The sequence below is a fragment of the Sesamum indicum genome, linkage group LG9, assembly GCF_026168435.1.
Source record: "Sesamum indicum cultivar Baizhima isolate 11 linkage group LG9, ASM2616843v1, whole genome shotgun sequence".
Classification (NCBI taxonomy): domain Eukaryota; kingdom Viridiplantae; phylum Streptophyta; class Magnoliopsida; order Lamiales; family Pedaliaceae; genus Sesamum; species Sesamum indicum.
Window position 1 is genome coordinate 6,219,311 of NC_142665.1, and position 27,614 is coordinate 6,246,924.

The 27,614-nt window shown below is 30.0% G+C and overlaps 3 protein-coding genes across 5 annotated transcripts; all 3 read left to right on the plus strand.

Annotated features, from left to right (window-relative positions):
- The first annotated feature begins 3,387 nt into the window (after positions 1-3,387).
- LOC105170771 (aspartic proteinase 36) lies at positions 3,388-8,005 on the plus strand. Of its 3 annotated transcripts, none has more exons than XM_011091678.3 (10): positions 3,388-3,803; positions 4,253-4,382; positions 4,661-4,908; positions 5,509-5,736; positions 6,163-6,325; positions 6,421-6,494; positions 6,584-6,680; positions 6,897-6,963; positions 7,415-7,486; positions 7,595-8,005. In XM_011091678.3, exons 1-10 carry the CDS (start codon positions 3,571-3,573, stop codon positions 7,765-7,767), a joined length of 1,485 nt encoding a protein of 494 aa, XP_011089980.1. In that variant the 5' UTR covers positions 3,388-3,570; the 3' UTR covers positions 7,768-8,005. The 3 variants fall into 3 exon arrangements, with proteins under 3 accessions (XP_011089980.1, XP_020552185.1, XP_088741611.1); XM_020696526.2 differs by having other exon boundaries at positions 3,664-3,803; positions 4,618-4,908; XM_088885485.1 differs by having other exon boundaries at positions 3,666-4,382; positions 4,618-4,908.
- A 4,298-nt stretch (positions 8,006-12,303) lies between these two features.
- Positions 12,304-13,620, plus strand: LOC105170885 (agmatine hydroxycinnamoyltransferase 1-like). Its single transcript, XM_011091809.1, has one exon. The coding sequence runs from the start codon at positions 12,304-12,306 to the stop codon at positions 13,618-13,620; it is 1,317 nt and encodes a 438-aa protein (XP_011090111.1).
- Positions 13,621-20,249: 6,629 nt separating this feature from the next.
- Positions 20,250-22,008, plus strand: LOC105170772 (agmatine coumaroyltransferase-2). Its single transcript, XM_011091679.3, has one exon. The coding sequence runs from the start codon at positions 20,526-20,528 to the stop codon at positions 21,834-21,836; it is 1,311 nt and encodes a 436-aa protein (XP_011089981.1). The 5' UTR covers positions 20,250-20,525; the 3' UTR covers positions 21,837-22,008.
- Positions 22,009-27,614: the final 5,606 nt, after the last annotated feature.

Sequence of the window (27,614 nt, forward strand, 5' to 3'; positions counted from 1 at the left end):
GAAAAATCAGCAGAGGTAAACAATTTTTATTTTTGTCGCCAAAACAATATTATACATAAAAAAAATACACTTATAATTTTTATAAAAATATAGAAATTTTATTTTATTTTATATTTTGTGTAGGAGAAGGGCATATAAGCGTTTGAGATGAGACAACAGTGAAAATAATAAAGTGATAAGAATTTGATGTTCCCTCTCCCACTTCCTTTTGATTTCTTGGTAGTGAACAAGAGAGGAACGGTCCTACACCACATTGTCCGCTGCTTCCTACCAAATGGAATTGGATTCATAAAATAAAAACCCAATTTCATCTAAATGTTTGTGGTACTCAAATTGTTTGTACTATGGTAGTTGGGTTCCATCGGTTTTCCAAGAAAATTTTAATTAACTTGACTTATTATATGCCGATTATTAAAAAATTAATTCAAAATTATTTAATTATTTTTTTCAGATTGAGCGATTTAGTCGAGTTTGACTAATTTAATGGTCGAGTATGCAGTTATAATTGAAAAATAACATTAATAAAAAAATGAAATATATTATGAATAATTATATATTTACAGCCCTTAATCTATAATTTATTTACATAAATTATCATTCTCTTTTGAATAATTATACATACACCCACCAGAAATATTATTTACATAAACCACCTTTTGCTTTTTGAAAAAGTACATATCATTACGCATAAAATTTTCTCCTATTTTTTGGTTCTCATAAGTGATTTATGTAATTATGCAAAAAAATAATTTATACAAACAAACTATAGATCAAAGGTGTGTAAATGCAATTATCCCAATAAATTATGTTGGGTTGAAATTAAATCCAATAACAAAGATAAAATTTCTGCAAGAAATTGAGTTTCATGATAAAAGGAAATCAAAGTCACATTATGAGAAAGGTTGTCCAATTTTGTTTATATCCTAGCTAGACAATTGGTCCAACATTTGCAAACTAGTGTAGATACAACCTTAGACAGGTTTCATTATTTTACTTTGTTGCTTTGCAATCCCAATTGATCATGTGTCTAGCTAGCTAGTTGGGAGATGAGTACTGGGGTCACCTAGTCAAGAATTAGATTTTTTTTTTTTTTTAAAAAAAGAAAATTTCAAATATGCCCATCAAAGTCGAGATTATACCATCACATAAGTAAAAGATAATATCACTGAAAAAAATATTAAAAACAATCTCAAAATTAAAATTTATATGAAGAAACAATAATTTTAATTTTATAACAATATAATTTTCAAAATCGTTAGTGCAGGAAACTTTTATTAAGTTGTCATTGACGATAATGAATGAAGCATCGATCTATGATGATAATTAAGTGATAATACAAATATAGTGATAATTATATTTATTTTAATTGGATTGTTGTTATATATGTCATTAATTATTTATGACGATAAATTTATGTACGGTTATTGTATCATTAATTATTGCTAATGGTAACTTTTGTACAATAATTGTAGCTACAAAATTAAATATAGTGACAAATGAATATTATAATCGCTTAATATATATAATTAGTGACAATTTTTAATATCATCACTAAAGTTTTTGTTCTTAATATTATGTTTCTTTTTTTTTCTATAGGGCATATGGAAGTGTTTGGTATATTTTTTAGAATTCTTTTAAAAACACTTGAAACTTCAATTTTAATACAACGGGCAGTTGTTAACGCTGAGATCCCATACAAATCTAATGTATCTGCTGTATACAAATTATTGTTAATTTGTTGAAGTTTTTGAGGAAAATAGATTGGAATTGGATAAGAATAGCAAAAGATAATTTGGGGGCAAAGATGTAATATAGAAAAGTGCAACCCCACTTAGCTTTTGAGGCCACCTCTTGCAAGTTGCAAGGCCTCAAAGAATAAAAGACAAAAGCACTAAAAAGGAGGGACCAGAGTGAAAAACTGAAATAATTGAGGGACCAAAGTGTGCTAAAGTGCAGAGTCAGCACGCAAGAACAAGAGTTGGAGTTGGCAGTAGTGGATGAATCAAACTCTATAAAGAGTGGTATCAGAAAGGTTCTTTGTTCGCTTTAGTATCTTTAAAGGTTGTGTGGAATCATATTACACCAATTATTTCAATATTTTTTTATTTATGCCCCAACTCTTTTCTCAAATTATGGAACAGCCACCAAAATTACGAGAAATTCAATTTTGGTTTTTGTTTAATGAAATTTGAGCCAAATTAATTAATATGTTTCTTTTATTTAAACGATAATTAATTGACGATTCTTTTTATTACCGGAGAATTATTAGTGGTCTCATATTAATACAGTTAAATTTTATTTTATTAGATCAACAATTGAAAGTATATATATATATAATAATGACTGGCGTGAAAAAAATAATAAAAATACCTTAAAATTATAACATATAGAAAAAATACATTCTCTCTTTTTCAAACATAAAAGACTGAAAATTTTGAGAAATAAATGAAAACGGAATCAAAAGGTTTTTAAATTTTATTTTATAATATTTTAAAAATAAAAGTTGCAGCTACTGCGAATTTTATAACCAACATGACAAATGTAGCACTTGTGTATTTAAATTTCCCAATCAATAATGTGGGAACTTGATTGTTTTAAGTCACATGTCAAATGTATCATTTTAAGAAATTTTATGAAAGTTTAGTTTGTTGTGATTATATTTTAATTATTTTGCAAGTGATATTGGTACATATTTTTCATCGATCGTATATAAAGAGGTTGAGCAGTTTATAAATTTTAAAATCATATCTTATTAGTTAGGGGTCTTTTTAAAAACAAGATTGTGAGGTTCATGAAGTTAAAATGGATAAAATCTCATATAACAGGACATTGATCGTATGACACTCCTTATTATCATGGAACAATAGAAGGCATGTTATTATAATTAAAAGGGTAAATTACGACGGGCTCTCCTAAAATTTGTCATAATTACAAATACTGTTTTAAAAAATTATGAATATCTCTTTGAAATTACAAATACCCTAGCAAATGTCCCCTACAATGAGCTGTTACGAGAAGGTATTTATTAGAGTATTTGTAATTTTGAGGAGTATTTTTTATTTTTAAAAAAAAATATTTATATTTTGATAAATTTTAAAAGAACTAATTGTAATTTATGTTTTTAAAAAATATTGCAGTTAATAAAAAAAGGAAAATGAAAGGGTAAGACTAATTGAGGTGGTTGCAGGAGGGAACTAGCAAACCATGTGTCAGTAAGTAATAGGGAAATTGTAAATAATTAAAAGGATGGGAGAAAAGTCGTCCAAACAAAAATGTAACATATATGTCACCCGTGGAAGAAAGGTATAACTCTTTCTGTTTAACGTACAACCTTTTAAAGCATTTCCCAATTTAAAAACGTGTCTGCATATAAATACAAACGTAATCCATTTTTTTCCAAATCAAACTTCAGTTATCGGCTGTTACCACTGTTCTCTCTCTCTCTCTCTCTCTCTGCAATACATATTACATATAGATATAACCTATAGTTACATATATCACATATGCTACAAGTGAAGAGAGAAGGAAAGAAAACAAGAAAAAGGGGAGAGAGGTGCTTGCTTGTACGAAATGCCGCCGGCGAATATTCCGGTTACGGTGGCTGTGCTTCTGGTGGCGGTGGTGGTGGTTGGTGGGGAAGGGAAGAGTGTGACGTTGACGTTGGAGAGGGCGAGTCACGAAGGATTGGAGCTGAATCAACTCAGAGAACGCGACAGGATTAGACACGGCAGATTCTTGCAGCAACAGCCTCTTGGCGTCGTTGATTTCCCTGTCCAAGGCACCTATGATCCTTATCTTGTCGGGTACATACATACATACAACATATTAAGTCTTCACTTCTTTCTTAAGAAATGTAAGTATATGTATATGTATACGTATACGTATATACGAGTATGTTATGTTATGTTGACATGTGTAGCAATTTATACGTATTAATGGTAGACTTGAAGAAGAACTGCTTTTTCTCTTTCTTTTCCTTTCAATGAACGGCTGCAATATTTGGTTTTTCAGTCAATTTAAATTTGATAATTCTGTAATTAATCCGCTCAAAAGAACTGATTCTGTATATTAACTAATAAAATGGAATAAATTCAAGAATTTTCTTGAATTGCAGTAATAATATCAAATTCTTGATTATTTTCTTGTGCCCTCAATTAATTAATTAGTTGAATTTATATATATATATAGGGGAAAATCAATATAATTCAAGGGCGTATATATATATATAGAGCTGGTAAAACTGTTTTTGCAGGCTATACTTCACAAGAGTGAAACTGGGGACTCCTCCCAAAGAATTCTATGTACAGATAGATACAGGAAGTGATGTCCTGTGGATTAGTTGCAATCCCTGTGCCGGCTGCCCGAAATCCAGCGGTCTCCAGGTTCATCAATCCTTCATCTCACAAAAATCTCCGTTTCATGTCTGAAAATTTTCTTATTCCAATTAAGTTTGGTCAAATATGATCAATCGCATTGCACTTGTCTCTCTTTAAATTATGCATCAATCATACAACAAGTGTAATTACAATTATAGTGTCATTAGTTTATATTTGGTCAGACTTGATCCAGACTAGAATTCCGTTGATACCTCTGTTGCATCTTGTTTATGAAGAACAGAATCAGGGCAGTGATTGTATTAAACATTCTTGGCTTTCACCAGATTCAGCTGGAGTTCTTTGATCCTTCCAGCTCATCGACAGCTTCGCTGATTTCATGTTCAGACAGGAGGTGTGACCTAGGAGCTCAATCCTCTGATTCTGTCTGTTCGGTTCAGAATCAGTGTGGGTATACATTCCAGTACGGTGATGGCAGTGGGACGTCGGGATATTACCTGTCTGACACGATTTCTCTCGACACTGTTGTCGGGAATTCGTTGATATCGAATCCCTCCGCGCCCATTGTTTTCGGGTCAGTTATTCTTCATCTGTATTAAATTATTGTTTCGTGAAAGTCTAGCCTGACTGCCTTGTTGATGTGACATGAAATTTGATTCAGTATTACTTTCGCTATAATAATTAATGTGAATTGTTTAAGCCAGTTTTCAGAAAAAAAAAAAACTTGATATCTGACATATACTACTAATGATAATGGAGACTATTTAAAAGCCAGCTCCGAAGAAGCAGACTTTCTTTGAGATTCTGATTACCTTTAGGGATAAATTTGTAATTTTGCACTTTGCTGGCTTGTTGTAACGGTATTCGTTATGAAGAAAAGGAAAAATAACTTTTTGACACACACTTTACCATCATAGGTAAATTTGTAATTTGATAATAATTAATAGGCAGCTTTGGTACAGTGCTAATTTTACAATATTTAACAGACGCCATAATTCCCCCTAAAAAAAAAGACACCATAATTAATGGAGATTTCTATTGTAAGAAACTCTATTTTTCGAACCACATAAAAGTCTTTCTTTCTTGAGGTTAAATTTCATTCCTGTTTCCTGCACACGTTTCACAATCTGTCTTGCAATTTTCCTAACAATTGCAAGGTTTGTTTTTGACACAGTTGTAGCACATCGCAGACTGGAGACCTCACCAAGCCAGACAGGGCAGTTGATGGCATATTTGGTTTCGGACAGCAGAGCCTGTCCGTAATTTCACAGCTTTCTTCACAGGGAATCGTCCCGAAAGCATTTTCTCATTGCTTGAAAGGAGAAAACGGTGGTGGCGGTATACTCGTTCTTGGCCAGATTGTCGAGCCAAATTTAGTTTACACTTCACTTGTTCCATCACAGTATGTGTTTTTCATGCTTGACAAGTAATTTTCTCGATAAGTTGTTTTTATCCTTCTAAGCATGCATAGGATGACCATTTGATTTGTTCATATTTGAATCTCATGATATCGGATGAAATTTTCTCAATATAAGTTAAATTTGATACAAATTTGCAATAAAATCGAATTATTTTTAATATTTTAATTGTGTAAATTTAGTGACTACACAATTGATTTTTGTTCTGGTATATTAATTACTCAGCCTAATACACGAAAATTATTAAAATTTCTTATTTTTCAGAAAGTCGATAAGCAACAAAATCGTCTTTTTTTTACTTATTGATTGTTTTATGCGCATTGAAAGAACTATTAAACTCGATTATATCAGTGAGTTAGACGCAACGACACTGATTTAATTTACTTTTTCTGTGTCCCAACTCTGATCAGGTCGCATTACAATGTAAATCTACAAAGCATTGCTGTAAACGGGCAGATGTTACCTATTGATTCGTCTGTTTTTGCAACATCAGACAACAGTGGAACAATATTTGATTCAGGAACAACGTTGGCGTACCTTGCAGAAGCAGCTTACGATCCTTTCATTAATGCAGTAAGTTGTAAGGAAAAAAGTAGTTTGTGTTTCTTGATTACTCCATTGTTATAAGATTTTTGTGGAAAACATGGCGTCGTTCATGTTGTCTGCAGATTCAACAAACTGTTTCTCAATCGGCACGCCCTCTTCTTTCCAAGGGAAACCAGTGCTATTTAACTACCACCAGGTCTCTTTTTTCTTACACAAACTGTGTAATCTTGTTTAAGTGTCTTTATATTCAATTACCTCTTAATATCAAATTATTTTTCCCTCTAGCGTCTCGGAAATTTTCCCTCCAGTTAGTTTGAACTTCGCCGGGGGTGCATCAATGATACTGCAACCCCAGGACTACCTTTTGCAGCAGAACTCCATTGTACGTCAATGTTTCATGTTTCTCAAATTTCTCTCTGTTCTTGTTCATATCCAATCAATCATGCGACTAGTCATTCTTTGAATTAGAATTTCTCATTGTTAATTTGTTTTGTTCTCGAGAACCAACTAATATATAGTATTACATGAAATGGTGGACGGAGTTCTTGAAATTTATGAAAAATAATAATCGGAAACGTGCCGATTTTTGCATTTATAGGGTGGTGCTGCAGTTTGGTGCATCGGCATTCAGAAAATTCAGGGTCAAGGATTCACAATTTTAGGAGGTATGAAACTATGTTGAGTTTGCCCTCTGCTCTTATCACTACATAAACTTATATGTTGATTATTGTAATTCTTGCACTTTATTGCTAATTTATAGGGTTTTTCAGTAATACTTTTAAAATTTTTGTAAAGGCAATACTTAAGTATTCGGACGACAAAATTTAGTGAATAATTTTAGTAACGAAAACCAGACAAAAAAATATTATTTTCCCTTCTAATAGTAATACTTTACGCTTTACTTTTTAATACTTTTGCTTTTTCCTTTGTTTTTTTTCTTATCGAACTTCAAGATCCAACCGTAGCATAAATTTTTAGGCGGAAATTTAAATGTTTGTAGTGTGCATGACGGAAAAAGTGTTTTATTCGTATCTTTTATTCATTACTTTTAATGTTCTAATTTTTTAAATTTTTAATTGACTGCGACAATGTACTTCTTTTCAATCATTTATGCAGACCTTGTTCTGAAAGATAAGATCGTTGTATATGATTTGGCTGGTCAAAGGATCGGATGGGCTAATTATGATTGTAAGTTTCGTTTATCATCCGCTATAGGCAAATACCACCATATACAAACATTTAATCATGTCTCTGTACTTATCCCCGACTCATTCACACAAACTTTTGATCTTACAGGTTCGTTGTCCGTCAATGTCTCTTTAAATAATACTGGTAAAACAGAATTTGTGAACGCCGGACAACTTGATAACAACAACTCGGACCGTTACGAGCCATACAAGCTAATGTCAAGTACTATTATAACTTTTTTGTTGCATATAGCATTCTTTGGTGTTTTTCCATTTTTGTAGTAACTAGTGATGGATAATTTTCTCTATCATTTTCCTGTCGGCTAATAGTATAGATACCGACAGGTTATACTAATCGCATCTTTCATATGTTGTTTTTAGTTGTTGCATTTACTTTTTGGTCTTAGTTAAGACCACTTTGGTTGTTAGCGTAGAATTACTCTCCTCCCATTGTACAAAAAGCTGATATAGGAATAATACATTTCTTTTATACATGAAAATTATTGCATTCCGTGAAGAATTTGGTGTATAGTTTGAGTTATCTTTTCCGATTTTGATTTGGTGGTTGTTGTGCTTGAGTAGTTCCTCACGTTTGGTCCCTCAATTATGACATAATTCATATTTGGTCCCTCATATTTTTGACTCAGCTATCATATTTGAACATTGCATCGAATGTGGTTCTTGCCATTAAATTCGTTAAAACTAGCTGGAAAAAGAAAAAAGAAAAAAATACGTGCATATAGGGGAGAACTCAAACAAGGTTGGTCCTGGGCCAGTCCGATATTGATACAGGGACTAGGATCCCGTTGGACCTTTTTATATAGTAATAATAATTATTATAATAATAATAATAATACATGATATATAAATTTTATTTTATTATTCAAAGTTGACTATTTTAATTTATTTTTTTTTATTTTTGAAATTCTAATTTTTTTAAATCTTTATTGTTCTACGTCTAAACTAGTACTGTACGTCATTAATACTCTTTGTTTATTTTTTTTCAAAGTTCATCTTAAGTTCCTTTTGAATTTATTATTATTGTAAATTTGTTAGTCAAATTGTTATTTAAACTCATTATATATTTTTAATTATTATTTTTTTTATAAATTTTGTGTGATTTCATTATTTCTTTGTTTCATGATACATTCATAAAAAGTAATTTGGGAAGAAAAAAAAAACTCAATTTTGTAAAACCAAATAAAATAGGCATGTTCGAGCATGGTCGAGGCCTAATTCAGATCTCAACCCGGTTGGTCCATGGGTTGTCATGAGTTTAAAACTAAACCCCGATTCGGCCCAATTAAAAGACCTAGAACTGGCCATAAATAATAGTGTGCCAATCTTAAGCTAGGCCCTTTCGGGCTAATCTATGACCATTTTTGCTTTTCTCATGAATTATCACTCTAATTCTTCTCATTCAATAAATTTATGAAGATTATTATTATGAGAAAATAAAAAAATATATATTATCAAAAAAGTTGCTTTTGACTTGTTGAGTTTTCACGACTATAGTACCATTTTTCCTTATTGTTCGTGTTAAATACGTTTCATGTCTTTGGTTGCATTCTTTCTTAAGTTTGAATGTAAAGATTATGGAAACAGATTTTAGTGCACTTTAACAAATTTTGGTTATTTTTCTTCAAAAATCAAAAGTTAATACAATTTACCAAATTTGTATATGGTCAAATATATTAATTAACATAATTATTGGAAGAAAGTAATAACATGTCTGTATATTTAGTATATTTTTATGGAAATTTTGCTAATTAGAACATTAATTGCTAATTTTAAGGTATTCAAATTAATTAATTATATTGCAATCCACTAAAACTTGCAGATTTTCGTTGCAAAATCAAGTAAAATATGGTAATGTAATCAGTAATTAAGATTGATGGTCTAAATTAATCAAAATTATGTATTAAAAGCACTTATTAACTTACCAATTGGAAAGCAAACCACAGGAATATTTATTATAATAAAAAAATTTAAAATTCTAAAAAAATAGAATTGACCCTTCTTATATAGATTAATAGATAACAATAATAATAATACATATGTATATATATATATATATATGTGTGTGTATATATATAAGACATACACCTAACATAATATAATGAAGTGGCATTAATAAAGATTTATCAAATTTTAAATTTTAAAAATAAGAAAAGAGTAAAATATGTTACGTTTTTGTTAGAAAATACATAATTCTTATTTATTAAGCATTGTTATTTACCATAAATATTTTAACAATGCATAAATTTTAGAAACTAAATACAGAAAGCTTGAGAAATCATAAAGGTGAAGTCTTAAAATTAAAAAAAAAAAATCTTTAATGTTCTCCATAAATTTGAAACAACCAATTACCATAATTTAAAAAAATAAAAAAAAAATCAAAATTCTAAAAATTAGCATTGGCTCAAAATTAAGAAAACTAAATGATAATGGAATATGATTATAATTAGGGTAAATACTATATTTGGTCCCTTAAATTTTGAATTTAATAGTATCCTAAATTTTACTTTTTGTCTCAATTTGATTCCTCTAACCATTTTTGGGCCAAAAAATAACTGGATTTTGACTTTTTGGAGGGTATAAAGGTCAATAAATTTAATTTTATCATTTTAGTCCCTTAAATTTATAAAATTATCAAATTACTCTTTTTTTTACATGAAAAAATATTTTTTTCATATTCTTTTATGCTGATAATAATAATATATGGCTTAACTTAAAATAAAGAGTCTTTTTTAACCAAAATTATGAATAAAATTTATAAAACGTATCTAATATGAAAATATAATAAAAAAATCAATGTCAGTAAATTTTTATTTCAAGAATTACAGATAAGTTTAAAAAAGTTAAACCTGAACAATATTTATTAAATGTTTGAGAATTCGAACAAAAAATTGGTAGATTATGCTTGTTAACTAAATTCTTTGGTGGATTTCATATACTTATAATTTTCTAAAAAAGGACTAACTTAAATTTTAAAATAGAAAAAAAATAGATTTTTTTTCTATTTTAAAAATCAAATTACTAATTTGGTGCCACTATATAAAAAATATAAAATATAAAGAAACTGAATATGTTAATTATTGTCAGAAAATATGTACTGATTAATTGAATTATAATTTATATTATATTTAAAAAAATTAATTATGTGAAAGTAATTTTGATTCAATGATTTCAAATTATTAATTTTTTATTTACTCAGGCATTTGTTTACATAATTACAGAGTTTTATACGTATCATCTCAATTGCAAGAAAATAAAAAGAAATTTATTTTATGGTTACATATGGTGGATTTTCAATTAAAATACGTTTAACATAAAATTATTTTAAATTAAAATAAAAGTAATCATTATCACAAATACATATGGGGGTGGAGAATATATATATGTTATAATCAATTAAGAAAATTATTAATACTACTATTAATACTTACCATCAATATTCACCTACTATTTAAGTATTTTTATAATTAAAAAAATTAATTCTAAGAATTTACCATTTGGTCAAAATTGAAGGATTTGGGTAAAAAAAGACCCCCTTCAAATATATATATATATATATATATATATATATTAATAGATAGATAGGTAATAGATAAAGATTGTTTAAATTATCATATATAATTAAAAATAAATAGATAAAGATTGTTTTAATTATCTATATAAGAAAATTATTAATACTACTATTAATACTTACCATTAATACTTACGTACTATTTAAGTATTTTTATAATTAAAAAAATTCTGAATTCTAAGAATTCACCATTTGGTCAAAATTGAAGGATTTGGGTAAAAAAAAGACCCCCTTCAAATATATGTATATATATATATATTAATAGATAGATAGGTAATAGATAAAGATTGTTTTAATTATCATATATATAAGAAAATTATTAATACTACTATTAATATTTACCTACTATTTAAGTATTTTTATAATTAAAAATTTTCTAAATTCTAAGAATTCACCGTTTGGTCAAAATTGAAGGATTTGGGTAAAAAAAGATCCCCTTCAAATATATAAATATATATATATATATATATTAATAGATAGAGAGGTAATAGATAAAGATTGTTTTAATTATCATATATATAATTAAAAATAAATAGATAAAGATTGTTTTAATTAATTATGAAGACGAGAACTGGGATCGGTGGAGGTTTGTATAAGTCCGTAGATGCCGCCTCCCACGTCCATTCGTGTTAGTTACATAACTAGTAATCGTGCATCATGAAAATAGCTAATCGAGTATTAATCTCCCATGTTGGTACGAAAATGATACTTTATTTTTGTTCAAAAAATAAAATGCCAAACGAGGCCTTATTTATCAAAGTGATAAGATTGAAATTCCGTACTAAAGACATATATTTTGTTTTAGGCTTTTAGCCATGTTAATATGAATGCAAATCTATTTCTACATTAATTTTTTTATTTAATACAGGATATTTTGCTACTTAGAATGAAACATTGGATACATATACTTTTGTTATACGATACTCTCTTATTCTACAGCATGATCGACGAACCTCGTACTTCTCCGATTTTAATTTTGGACATCCCTTAATTGATTTTTTTTTTTTTAATTTGGGAAAATGTTTTAAAGGGCACAGCCCTATAATCTATGTCATTTAATGTATTAGGCAAATGTGGAATGGGGTAATCAATAGAAAATTGCATTTAAGAAATAAAGATTGTATAGTGCATTCTGAACTAGTATATATACCCCTGATATGGCCTCCAAGAAACCTTAATCCAAGTTGTATTGTGATATCCTTATTGTCCAAGTTAGATACAAGCAGACCATGAAAGTGAAAATAGGAAGTTCTAAGCTTGTTAAGCCTTTCTATGAAGGCAACCCCCCTCCGATCACAGATTACACTCCCCTATCTGTCTTTGATAAAGTCACTTATAATCAGCATGAAGCTAATATTTGCGCCTACAAGCATCCAACCCCACCCAGTGCAATCATTGAGTTAGGACTTAGAAAGACTATGGCTGCTTATCGTGAGTGTGCTGGAAGGCTCGGCATAGATGGCAATGGGGAGCCTATCATTCTTCTCAATGATGAGGGTGTTAGGTTTGTGGAGGCGTCAGTTGATCATCCCCTCAATGAAACAGTGCATTTTCAATCTTCACCAACTTTATTGAGCCTCCACCCTAGCTTGGAAGGTGTGGTGGAGCTCTTTCAAGTTCAAGTCACGAGATTCTCGTGTGGCTCGATGGTGGTGGGGTTCACCGTCCACCACCTAGTGGCAGATGGATATGCAATGAGAAACTTCTTGATTGCATGGGGTGAAGCTTGTCGAGGGCTTGATATCAATCCACTACCATTCCGTGATCGTACAATATTCTCCCCTCGAAACCCTCCGAAATTTGAGTTTGAGCATAGAGGGGTAGAATACATAACCAAGAACCTGGAAAAAGTGTTTCCTATAATTGATAATAATGTGGAGGATATTGTGGTCCACAAAGTTCATTATTCCAAGGAGTTTCTTTCCAAGCTCAAGGCCAGGGCATCCTCAATGAATGGAACAAACAAGCCCTTCAGCACCTTTGAGAGCCTTGTGGCTCATCTATGGAGAGCTATAACTAAGGCGCGTGGCTTAAATGGCTTTGAGACAACCCAAGTGAGAATACCGGTGGATGGTCGTTATCGACTGAATCCTAGGGTGCCAAATGAGTATTTTGGCAATTTGGTCCTATGGGCATTTGCAGGAGCTAAAGTGGATAACCTTTTACGCGAACCTCTTTCATATGCAGCCAAACTTTTACATGAGGCGGTCATGAAGGTGGATGATAGCTATTTCAAATCATTCATCGATTTTGCCAATTATAAGGTGAAGGAGGAAGATCTTGTCCCCAGTGCAATGCCGGACACAAAAGAATCAATTTTGTGGCCAAATTTGGAGGTTGCTAGCTGGCTAAGGTTCCCATGCTACGACCTTGATTTCGGAGGTGGAGGTCCATACATTTTCACGCCCTCCTCCCCGATAGAGGGAATGATATTTCTTCTACCATCCTTCACGAGAGATGGAAGCATTGACGTTCTTGTCCCTCTATTTCGAGAAAATTTGACAACCTTCAAACAAATTTGCTATTTTCAATTGGCCAACTTGTAATCGGAACAAAATATTAGGAATTTTGCAGGCATGTCCTGTATCTGGGGAAGTAATTAGATCTCGCGCATGATCAAGAAAATCAAACGAATATTGGTGACCTAGATGTATGCTTTGATCAGTTGGCTAATATGAGGCATGACCACCTCAATTTTCCAGGATGTTAGCTAGTGAGATGACTCACTTTTTCGATTCTTTAGTATTAAGTTAGAGTACTCTTTTGGTGTCCCATTTTTTTTTTGTCTGGCAATTTTTTTAATAAATTTTAACAATTATTATTTTTCTATCTCTTCTTAACTTCTTATTCTCTCTCCTCTCAACTTCCACATCCCTTTTATTCTCTCATTTTTCAATGATTTCTCTTAATTTTTTATATTCTTCTATATTTTTTATTTATCAAATTACTATATTTTTTAAATAATAATTAGTTTTTTAAATTTAAAATTCACACATTTAAATATGCTACATATACTAGCAATAATTAGTCTTTATTTTATTAGGGTGACTGTTTCTATTTGTTAATTTGCTTTCAATTTTACCATGTAATTGCATGCTTATGATCATTAGGGATTGTCAGATTGGGTCTAGTTTAGTTGGAAAGTTGAGATCTCATGACTATAAAATTATAAAGTTTGAGTTTCATCAAAACGTGAGTTGTTATATTTATTTTAATTATAGAGAGTGCAAAATCTTTTGTTGCCTTAACGACCATTTTTTCCTCTTATTGTTAATTTTCCCTTCCAAATTAGCTGTTACCGACCGCACTACCTGCCAATATTACCATCGATACCATGAGTTTGAACCATGATGGAAGGTTTCTCCCCATTTGTGGTTCAGGGGCACGTTGGGCTGCTCATTTCGATCCTCGTCCTGTGGTTTATTTGGAGCCTACGTGATGAGGTGAAATACAATGTTGGGAAATTCCCGACCACTGAAACTGTTTGTGTTAGCGCATATGCAGTTGTTGTACAAGGTCCGAAAAATGACATATGATCACTGGGATTTTTCTTTAAAAGGCCATCTCCACCAAAGACTAAGCTTTTGCGTTGGAGGAGTCCTAATGCGAGATGGTATAAACTTAATCGTGATGGGGCTGCAAACTTAGGGGCGGCTGGATCAGGGGGATTGCTCCAGGGACTCGCACGGCAAGTTGTTGTTGCTTTCTATGAGTTTCGCGGTGCTCGGACCAATGTGTTCGCTTAATTGTTATTAATCAAGTTCAAAGTGAACTTGCGGGATCGATTTGGGCAGACCTGTACCTCCTAGTTTTCGATTTCACTATTTTTTTTTTATTTTTTTTTTGTAAAGGGAGCTAGTAAGGACTCCTCATTTTACTATTTTTAGAATATACACGACCTTATATTCTTGAAATTTTTAATAAAAAGGTAGGGCCGGCCGAACTCTCCGTCTAAACACAAACAACTTTATCTGAAAAAGAAAATAAAAAAGAGGTTCATTGCTTTGAAAAATTGTTCGAAATTTCATAATATGCGAGAGGTAACAATTTCCCAATTCACGATAAATAAAAAGCCAAATAAAAGGAAGGAGTCAACTTAAATAGAGTTGATTTTGGTAATAGTCTAATGCTTGAATAATTGATTTTTTTAATCATATATAGTGATGGTACGTCTAGATGAGGGATTATAAATTCTATAATTATGCCTTTGAAAAATTAATTATGAACTAAAATGAAATAGAAAATAAGCTTAAAAGAGTAATTAACATATGCAGCCTGCTTTAAATATTAAAAACGGAAAAAATGCAAAGAACCCCTTGTGATATTGCAAATGAGCAAATTACCCCTTTATGAAAAATTAAATAGCGATTTACCTCCCTATATTTTTTAAAACATAATTTACCCCCATATGATTTTTAAAAATGAAGCAATTTACCTCCCTGTATAAGGAGGTAAATTGCTTCATTTTAAAAAAGAACAGGAGGCCAAATTGCTATATTATTTTCATAGGGGAGTAATGTGCTCATTTTCGATATCACAATGGGGTAAATTGCTATTCACCCATTAGAAAACACTACTAAAACAAAATTTATTTATTTATTTTGATAAAAGAAAAACAATATGCACTCTCGTTCTAAAAAAAATAATATTGATAAAGCTTTTGTCATTAATATTTTCACGGAACGATCTATTACATATTTATTAACCCCATTCTTCAATGATGAATTTGCAATGACCAATTCATATCATCGTGATAATAGTTTTGCTCTCCATCGTACATGCTCATATTGTTGTCTGAAAAGCCAGACAAGGATCATAAAAAAATATGCCCATAATGGAGGTGATATTCATTGTTTCATAAATGTTTTGTTCATGGAATGGCATAACATCATAACTTCTAAAAGTCAAATGTTGCTTCTGTATGCTTATAATTATAATTCTCATTGTCAAACATCCTCGTTAATTACACATAGTTCCTAATCCTGTCGGTGATACATAGCAAATTCCCCATGATCTTCATGACATTTTATTTCATTGTTTTCTTTAGCCCTCCTCGTGAACACAAACTTTTGAATATTCTTTCGCGAAAACTAAATTTCTAATTTGTAATATTAACAAGTTCATTTTTAAATATTTATAAATGATCGAGTAAGTTAACTTATTTTCTTTATAAATATGAGATAAAAGTAAAAAAAAAAATACAATCATTGGCTATTGTAAAATTTACGATAAATATATAAAATGAGACGCAATACAAATATAATTATATTCGAATATATAAATTGGGCACTTGAATATGCAGCAAAGCAAAATATATAGTTTGGTCGGATAAAATAACCATATCTTCTTAATTTGATTTATTTCAAACTTTCTTGCTATCTAATGACGGCTTTATGCATACATAATTAAACTCTGCTTCCATCTGCTACATATATATTATCTTTTTATGCTTAAGTATTAAATTATGTAAGCAGTTAAGAACACAAAAATTTTGATTTTATGTTTCGCCCCCACAACACTTAATTAAAGTAAAATTCAGTGTGTATCTATTAAAAGATACCAAACGCGACGAACAAAGATAACTAGGACTCAATTATCAATTAACTATTAAGAGTAGGTAATATGTGAAATTGCTTTTTTTCGATTTATTTGAGGATCGATGTCTTATAGTTATTGATAAAACGTTCAATTAAAAGAAAACAGGAAGGTTAGTATCAACATGTCAAGTGGCAGTATGTTGCAAGTAATATATAGATTATGTTTTATCACAATATTAATGATTTCACGAATTTAAAAATTAAAATTTATATAAGTATATTATTGTTTTATAATTAGCAGTACATATATAGAGGTAATTATTTAGTGATGAAGAAAGAATAAAGTAATACAGTTTCTCTATGACTATTTTTTGTTTTTTTTCTTGAACTATCACTCTATATTAATTTTTCATAGGATTGTCATTGGTTCAAAAGGTTGTCAATGTAGTCCTAATGCCACAAAAGCAGTTTATTATGATGGAGTTATTGCCGGCCGATATTGAAGATATTTTCAGCTTTCTTTTTTCACCTTTAACTTCATTTGGAGAGATGAGGAGAGAGAGAGAGAGATATTCTTATATTTGGATGAAAAAAGTTGGAATAGAACATCTTTTCCCTCTCATGTCACGTCATCAGTCACATGAGATGTCGGGTTTTTAAGTTGGGACCACTTGGCCACTGGAACCCTAAATTCCAATTTGTCCGGCGAGCAATTTTGGTCGAAACGACCAAAATTGCCACAAAATCAAAATTTATAAGACTAAAATTGCCAGTCTCGAAATTATATCTAGTACTAATTTTGCCACTCCCTATACTTATGGGACTAATTTTGTAATTTTGCCTAAAAGGCTACTTAATTCAAAACGGTCATTACTTGATAGAGCAACCACTTTATAAATAATTGAATAAATATCAAGAGCAAATAAAATGAGACCACAAAATCTTATGTCACTCGGAAAAAAAAATTACTATTGCTTACAATTTTATTGACTTCATAGTCAATAAAATCAATGCAAAAACTTAACTTATTTCACTATAAAAACTATTTTTGTCATGTCCCAAAAATATTTGTCATGACTTTTATCAAAGATAATTGTATTATCCACACTTACAAAAACCACGATCAATAATCGTTCTATTATTGTGGTCAATATTTTTTTACTACAACTATTAATTTTTAACCATGACAATTAACTATGATTAATATTATATTCTTGTAACGCATGAGAAGATTTAACCTCGTATACAAGAAATTACTATGTTAGTAAGTATTTCTTATTTCTGAGATCTAGTTTTGGAAAGAATTAGGCAAGCCCGTGATTAATTTCATGAACTTTGTTTGCTAAAATAATATTTTAAAAATGTTTAGCACCCGTGTCGAAGATAATAAATTACGTATGAATGTTTACCTAACGTGTATTGGTAGATATTTAGTATGTAGTAATTTATGAAATCCTAAAATAAAATGCTCGTCGAAACCAATTAAATTCACAATTAGCTCTTATAATTAACGTGGACACATTGTACTGTGACTATGCAATTGGTCCAGATTACAACTAATAATATCTGCTTAAGTCGGTCTTTAATTTTCTTATGTTAACCCGTGGATGATCATGTCTTAATGATAACATCACGTCATTCTTAATGTAATATATTTTATTAACAAGATTCAATTTTTTACTTTATTATTTATTACTTTTAAATTCAAATACTAATACAATATATCGATATTTAAAATAAACAAAGAAACAAGATACTATAATGAAAGCGTGTGTATGTATATATATATACTCACATCGTAGGATTTGAACTCATAATTTCTTGGTTGTGAGGCCTTCGATCCTCCTTAATTTAGCATTGATAATATATATGCTCTATTTACTGCAGTATAAAATTAAATTCTTGAATCTTTTTAGCGAACTTATAAAGTTATAAATTTTAAGATTTGCTCATTATTCAATTGGATTGAGAAAAAACTTGACTATTTAAGTTACTTAGTATTACATTTAGAAAATGGTCAAATTAATTGGCTAATGTGAACTTAATAATTTGGAACAAATGGAATAATATTAATTTGTTAGTGATTTTGTTATATGATTGAATTGTAGTACTAAATAGTCATTAGTAATTATTGCTACAATGATATATATAACACTTCTAACAATGAAATTATTGATAATCTCAAAATTGTCACTAACTACATATATATAGCTACAATAATTTTAATTTTATCAAAAAAATATTACTATTAATAGTGAAATAGGGACGTATTTATACTGGTGAATTATTGACGATACTTCCTCAGAAGAAAAAGAATATTGACAATACCAATATACAGTCAAAATTTTTTTATTGTCGTCATATTGTGTTATACGCGCACCGCACTAATATGCTATATTAACAACTTCACACATATATACTTTTTTAATTAATTTAAATATAATATTTTCATCATTAATTATGGATAGCAACATATGCATCAGAATTAAAGTTTTAAAAGTTATAATTGTAACAAAAAGAAAACACGACTTAATAATGGTACATTGTATTTATACATTGAGCATCGATCTCAAATAATTTTAAATGATTCAGAGTGTACGCAAAAGAATAATAATAAACCCATTAAGTGGCCCGGCACGACGATCCTCATAATTCTCCAGTTTGTCTCAAAAGTAAGAATCTATGTCGCAACTCTTCCCAAAAAGAAAAACCACTAATTATACAATTTATTACATTAAATTATCGATGTCTAATAAATTATCACAATCAAAAGCTCTGCATCAAATCACTTGACAGTTTAAATAATTAATTAGAAAAATCTTTATGGATTTTCATTTTTCTTCAGTTCAAAAGTTTACAATTCTTCTTCAAATTACCATAAATGAGAAGTAGATGTGGCAAACAAGTGTACAGCCCACAGAAAAACACTACACAATTACTGTTTTTTTGGTTTTATGTTTTCGCATTTTTCAAGACAAGATAAATACACTCAATGTTTGATTTTGTGTTTTTACACCTTATCTATGTGTTTTTTTTTATTTTTCAATTTTCTATATATAATATATATATACACTTATATAATATAAAAGAGACATGATTTGACAATAAATCGTGATTTTTGTCTAAAAAAATACAACATTAAACATACAATATTTATATATATACATATTTATATATAAAAAGATATGATTTTACAATGAACAATGATTTTTGTCTCTCAGATCCCCACATCAAACCTACACCACTTATTCTAAAATATTTTAAATTATCTCAAAACACAAATCCAAACATATCATCTATTTTCATCCTACACTTATTTATCTCTATTTTTTTCTCTCTATCTTCGAAATACAAAACAAAACACTCAAACCACAAATTCAAACACTATAAATACATTTTTATCGCCCCTGTCCCAATCATTTGATTCATCCAAAGCCCAAGCCGGAGCCGTAAACCCGTAGCCAAACTTCAAATTTCAAACAATGTTCATCATATATTTGTTAGTTTTTCCACATCTTCACCTAATCCAGTTGCCACGTCCAAATAGAGCCTGAATCGTTGCCAAATATATATGTTTACTTGACATTATTTGCTCACAAGTCAAAACATTATAGAAAAATATGAAAAAAGCTCTTACCAAACCCCGGGACAACAGCTGTGCCCAAAGAACCAAGACATGGGGTGACTTTTGGACATCCATTAATTGATTATCTATATTTGGGGAAATGTTTTAATATGTTGGGAAAATGTAGCTAGAAATGGGGTAGTTGATAGAAAATTGCAGTTAAGATATAAAGAATGTATATTGTGCATTGTGAACTAGTATATATACCCCTAATATGGCCTCCAATTAGAAACCTCAATCCAAGTTGTGTTGTGATTTCCTTATTGTCCAAGTTAAGTACAAGCAAACCATGAAAGTGAAAATAGGAAGCTCTAAGCTTGTTAAGCCTTTCTATGAAGGTCACCCCCCTTCCACCACAGATTACACCCCTTTGTCGGTCTTTGATAAGACTACTTATGATCAACATGTAGCTGTTATTTATGCCTATAACCCTCCAACACCACCAAATGCAACCATTGAATTAGGGCTCAGAAAGGCGTTGACTGCTTACCGTGAGTGGGCTGGGAAGCTCGGCAGAGATGGCAATGGGGAGCCTATCATTCTTCTTAATGACGAGGGTGTTAGATTTGTGGAAGCGTCAGTTGATCGTCCCCTCAACGAAACAGTGCATTTTCGACCTTCAGTATCTTTACTGAACCTCCACCCTAGCTTGGAAGGCGTGGTGGAGCTCGTTCAAGTTCAAGTCACGAGATTCTCATGTGGCTCGATGGTTGTGGGGTTCACCGCCCACCACCTTGTGGCAGATGGACATGGAACGAGCAGCTTCCTGGTTGCATGGGGCCAGGCTTGTCGAGGGCTTGATGTCAATCCACTACCATTCCGTGATCGTACAATATTCTCCCCTCGAAACCCTCCCAAATTTGAATTTGAGCATAGAGGGGTAGAATACATAACCAAGAACCTCAAAAAAATATATCCTCTAATTGATAATAGTGTGGAGGATATTGTGGCCCACAAAGTTCATTACTCCAAGGAGTTCCTTTCCAAGCTCAAGTCTAAGGCTTCTGCAATGAATAGAACCAACAAGCCCTTCAGCACCTTTGAGAGCCTTGTGGCTCATCTATGGAGAGCTATAACTAAGGCGCGTGGCTTAAATGGTCTTGAGACGACCCAAGTGAGAATATCGGTAGATGGTCGTTATCGGTTGAATCCTAGGGTGCCAAATGAGTATTTTGGCAATTTGGTCCTATGGGCATTTGCAAGAGCTAAAGTAAATGACCTTTTAAGCGAACCTCTTCCATACGCAGCCAAACTTTTGCACGAGGCCGTCATGAAGGTGAATGACAACTATTTCAAATCATTCATCGATTTTGCCAATCATAAGGTGAAGAAGGAAGATCTTGTCCCAAATGCAGTGGCGGACACAAAAGAGTCAATACTGTGGCCAAATTTGGAGGTCGATAGCTGGCTACGGTTCCCATTCTACGACCTAGATTTTGGATGTGGAGGTCCATACATTTTCATGCCTTCCTTCTCCCCAACAGAGGGAATGATATTTCTTCTACCATCTTTCACAGGAGATGGAAGCATCGACGTTTTTGTCCCTCTATTTCAAGAAAATTTGACAACCTTCAAACAGATTTGCTATTCTCTAGACTAGAATGCACATCCAAAATTAATTTTATCTATTTACATATATAAAAAATTTATGGGGTTTTTAAGCTAGTTCATACAGTAATTGAAATTTTCCATCGTATACAATAATAAATCTTCGTACCTGCTTCTTGTAACTTGCACTATTACAAATATAAAGGAAAAAGATTGATACGAAATTAATTAGGTTATTTTAATTTGTACTTTGTTCTTCTTTCTCTCTAATGGCCAACATGTAACCGGAATAAAATATTAGGAATTCTGCAGGCATGTCCTGTATCCGGGGAAGTAAGATCTCGTGCATGATCAAGAAAATCAAACGAATATTTGGTGGCCTAGGTTTATTCTTTGATAATCATTTGGCTAACAATCATGCATGGCCACCTTAATTTTCCGGGATGTTAGTGCCATCACTCAATTTATATTAATTAGTCTTTATCACGTTAGCTAGGCTGACTATTTCTACTTTGCTTTCAATTTTACCACGTAATTGCATGTTTATGATCAGTCACGATCGTCAATGAGGTTTAATTTTATTTAAAAAATTAAGATCCCATAATTATAAAATTTTAATTCCATCAATATATGAATTGTTGTTCTATTTTTATAGTTGTTTTTTATTTTTGTACTAAAAAAATAGTAATTATTAATTAAATATAAATACATTTTTTTTATTAACCATCATAAATGCATTATTTCAATGAATAAGTACCCCCATAACATGACTTAAATTAAGGGCCAATTTTGAGAGCAGAAGACTAACGAACGTCCAGTTTGGTCCGGTAATTGTATAATTGATTAAAAGATCATTTATTAAGATAATTGATTAAAGAAAAGTGATTATGGTATTTGGATTATAATTTCATAATTAGTTATATAAATGAATATTATAGCTAAATTCCATAACTAACCTCATTTTTAAGGTTAACTTAAGAAATACTTACAATTACACAATGTACTAGAAGAAATGTAATATTTAGTCCTGATTAATTGTCATAGTTAAAAAAAATAGTTGTAATAAATAGTTATTAGTAAGGACCACGAAATGTTTATTGGTTATGGTTTTTGTGAGGATGGGTAGAATATTTGTCGTGGCGAATGTTTTGTCATAGTGAATAAGATCATTTTTTAATCGATTTTATTTAACCATGTTCATAATAGTCATTTACCATAATTTTAGACCATAGCAATTAAAGTACAGGGAATAGTAAATTTCTTTCTAGTGATAGTTAATCAGATAAAAAATAATCACAGTCGAGATGTAATTTTGATTGAATTTAATCTCAAATCCATTATTGAGAAAATGGCCAAACATATATATTTACACTCAAAACACAAATTTAACATGCTCAATCATAAGATCAAACAAACAAACAATAAGCAGATATAGTTGAGGCTGTTCGAAATGAATCCAGATTGTCTGATTAGGATACGATTACTATTTTCCCTGAGCCGATTTTTTTAATCGCGTCATATATAATTAAACTTGAGTTTCTCAATTTTTCTCGGTTAAATCTTGAAAACATTCAACCCTTTTAATTTTCGTCATGTTTCTTTTCTTTTGGTTTTTTTTTTTTTTTTTCACACTTACACATTTAACACATACGTATATATTTAAAATTCGAATACAAAACCTCTCGTAAAAAATTTTTATGTTGGAATTATTGAATTGTTCCTAAAATGATTTTCGTCACGTCTTACGTACACACCTTTCAGAGAAAGTGCATGTTTTTTAAGAATGGAACTAAATATACTTCCCTTTTTTTCTTTATATTTAATTCCATCATAATCCCACAAAACCGACCGCCTCAAACAGCTCATCGATCTAATATTTCAGTGATTTCATTAAGGGAAGACTCCGATGATCTACTTTCGGACATAAATTAAAAATTAAGTAATCAGAAGATTTTCTGAAAATAAAATATTTAATTAGTGTATTTTGATTTCCAACCTAACGAATCGCGCGGAGACTTTAAACTTTTGCCATTAAAATATGACATATAAATACAAAATAAAAACTAATAAATAAATAAATGTTTTGGTATGATCATTTTAGTTTACCTATCACTCAACAGAAGAATTAAATTAAATAATTAGCAACTGTCAAATTTCACCATTAGATTTAAATTTGAGTTGGTAGCAATATTTAAACTAGGCAATTTAATAATCATTACATTGCCCATAATTAATTCAAGAGAAAAATGAAAACAGCCCTTTTGATATTCTAAATAAGTAAATTATCTTCTATGATAAAAAAAAAAAAAAATTATCTCCATGTGCTTTTAAAAATACAGCAATTTACCCACTGTATTTTTTAAAATAAAATAATTTAATTCCCTGTGAAATAAATTTTTATTATTTTTTGGTAGGAAAATAATTTATTTATTCACAATTTCATAGGAAAATAAATTACATTGAACCCATTAATTCAATAAGTAAATTTTTATTTTTGTCGGCATGACTTTGGATTAGGCCTAATGATATTGTGTTTGGTCGGGTTAGAACCTTTGCGTTTGACCCCGACAATGACTTGTGACGAATCTAGTTCAATCTTATCTAGTGAAAATATTATTGCTAGTGTCCAAATTTGTTAACATTATCTATTTTATGGTTATTTCAGTTAATTATTAGATTATTGGTAATGGGTTTGACAATTATTAGGGTAAACTATATTTTGTTTTTTTAAATTATGTCTATTTTTTTATTTTGTCATCTAATTTTTTTTATATTAATTTATCATCTCAATTTTGTAAAATTTGCACTTTATCATATCACCTGTTCTTGTTGATTCAACGTCTTATATGGCAAACTACATATTTTGTAAAATTTAGATGATAAATTGACACAAAAAATAAGTTTAGATGGCAAAGTGTAAAAACGAACATAATTTGAATGACAGAATATAATTAATCCCAATTATTATTCTTATATATATATATATATATATATATATATATATATACACATCTAAATGGAAAGAGGGTCCATACTCACAAAGTGCGATTAATAACACCGTCGCATTAATTTTTTGTAAAGTTAAAAGTGTCTTTTAACTAATAAGATAACTAATTTATACTTTTTAAATATTAATTAAAAAATTAATTTTTTTTAGTGTAATGTATTGATTTGTATATTTTACTGTTATTCATAATATATTTTACAGTATGATTATTATATACACGTAGAAAAAACATGCCACAACGACTAGTATACCATATATTAAGGGAGATAACCTCTTTGTTGTCTTCCTTATTTTTGCTATGTCTTTTTTTTTTCTACTCACTAACTTCCATATATCCCCCATTATTTACAAATAGTATAAACTATTTTTTTTTAAAAATAATTATTTATTTTTATTTAATATTTTTTTCTCTTATTTCAAATATTTCTATTCCAAAATCAATTTATTTTTTATCATAATCATTTTCAGTAAGCTTTGTGTTAATTAGTTTCTATACATTATATGTCCTAAAATCAAATATAATCGTCCTTTATTTAAAAAAAAAAAAAAAAAGAAAACATACTTGCTCACTCTTTATGTATAACTTAATTTTCCATACAATTTAAAGTGTACGAAAGCTAATACTTTTAAACATTTTTATATGCTCATGATTTAGATGAGGTATATTTATTGTTATAAGAGTAGTTCGATCAAAAAAATTTGTCAAATTTATAATAAGTTGGTATTAAATCAATCGAGAGTAAATATGGATATTTATTTATTTTGTTAATATCAGTAAATTCGGTGAATTTTTATTAATTGAGGTATCAATTTGTTAGACAGAGACAATAATAAGAATATTATATATAATTTTTCAAATCATAGAGAACTTACATGCAATTACGCAAAACTTCATCAAAGAATTGTGTAATTATCCTAAGAAATAATAAAGTGGTGGACAGTAGCTCATGATTGTGAGGCTCACTCTTACCGCTTCACAAAGCCTCGTTGATTAACGGTTTTTTAAGCCAATATTCAGACAAATTACCATAATAATGTCATAATGTGAAAGCACACAAGACATGCAAATCCAGAATTGAAGTCAAATCACTTTTGGGACGGACATATCTACTCTGTCGTCTTGCTCTACCTAGATGCAAATTCCATTTGGGACAATCGTTTCCTGAATCAAGAAAAAGTGATGCAGTTGTGTCAAATTCAACGATGTGGATAAATGCTGAGACGTCAGTCATTTGCGTCGCTACGCTCAACCACCCAAATGCCATTTTCCAAATTTAGGTAGTTGGGTGGAGCAATTTTGGTGTACTGCCATTGAAACAAACAAACTTCACTGCTACTTCTACTTCTTGGTGAGTTGCAGCAACCTCTATATTTTATTATTCGATAAATCATCTCCAAATTTATCTTTAATTACATAAAACAGACTCCATATTTTGCAGAATTAGAATTACATCCCATAAAATTATAATTAATACCTATCAAGACAAAAACTTGAACAAACATCCTCCTAAGGATGTAGTTGTAATTTTTTAAAAAGCAACGGATGTTTGTATTATTAAAACTAATTTCATGGGGTGTGTATGTAACTTACCTTTTATCCTATAACTTTGTGTTATATTTATTCTTTATTTTATATTATATATGTAAAATATTTTTTAAATATACAAATTAATTGAATTTCATATATATGTGTGTGAAATGTAAAATGTAATATTTATTAAATTTGTATGAGGAATGACAATAAATTCAAATTAAACTTAATTCTGACTTGACTCGGTTTGTATTTTGATGAGTATTGATGTGGGTTTTGAATTTTAGTTTTTGAAATTGAATATGATGTTTGGTGCTATTCACTTAAACATTGCATATATTTATTTATTTATTATATATATATATATGAGAATATGATAATCATAAACTTTTCAAAATATATATATATATATATATATATATATATTTGGGCGTTATTAGTTATAAGATTAGTTAAAAATTGTCTAATAAATGTGGCAAACAAAAGATATTGATGGTCATAAATTTGACCAGAGGCCCATAAACTCTTTATAGGCCGAATACTAATAAAGTTGTTCGTCTTGATGCAAGCTATAATAATATCTTCAGTAAATAAAAGTACATTCGAGTCAATAAATTCAAATAATTTGATAACTAAGCATCGATTACGTATTTTTCTCAATCTATTTAGAAAATAATAAAAAAAGATAGATGATTTTTTATTTTTTTCCAGGATGATAATTGAAGACGTCTCAGAAGTTGAGCTGGGCTTTCTGGCTAAGTGGGCTTTCACATATATTCTGGGCCCACTTCATTGAATTGAAAACATGTTTGAATTTGAGACTTTTTAATTAAAACTTACATTATTCAAAATTTTCAAGCAAAACAACTCACCTGACGAGGTGCTAAATTAATCGAACTAAAGTAATTTCAGTTATTTCATTTTTAAAAATAATTATATAATTGGTAATTCGTGTTTTATGAACTATAACAGATGTCAAATTGAATGAAACTTTTGGTATAAAACCATCACAATCCACAGCCCACGTTCCGGTACTTTTTGATATTATGAAGAAGTTCAGAGGCGGTTCTGATATTAATATGAGTTGTGAGGCCAATTGCAAATTATAAATGTTGGATACTTATAGATTTGAGATAATAGCACAAAGATAGGGAATTGGAGTAGTGAAGTCAAGAATTAGTCCAATACCTCACAATGAGTTCCCGATGACACATCTTCCCACGCTTTCCCTTCACTTTTTCCCCCAAATCATTTCACTTCAAATTTGCCTTTAATTTAAATCACGAATCTCA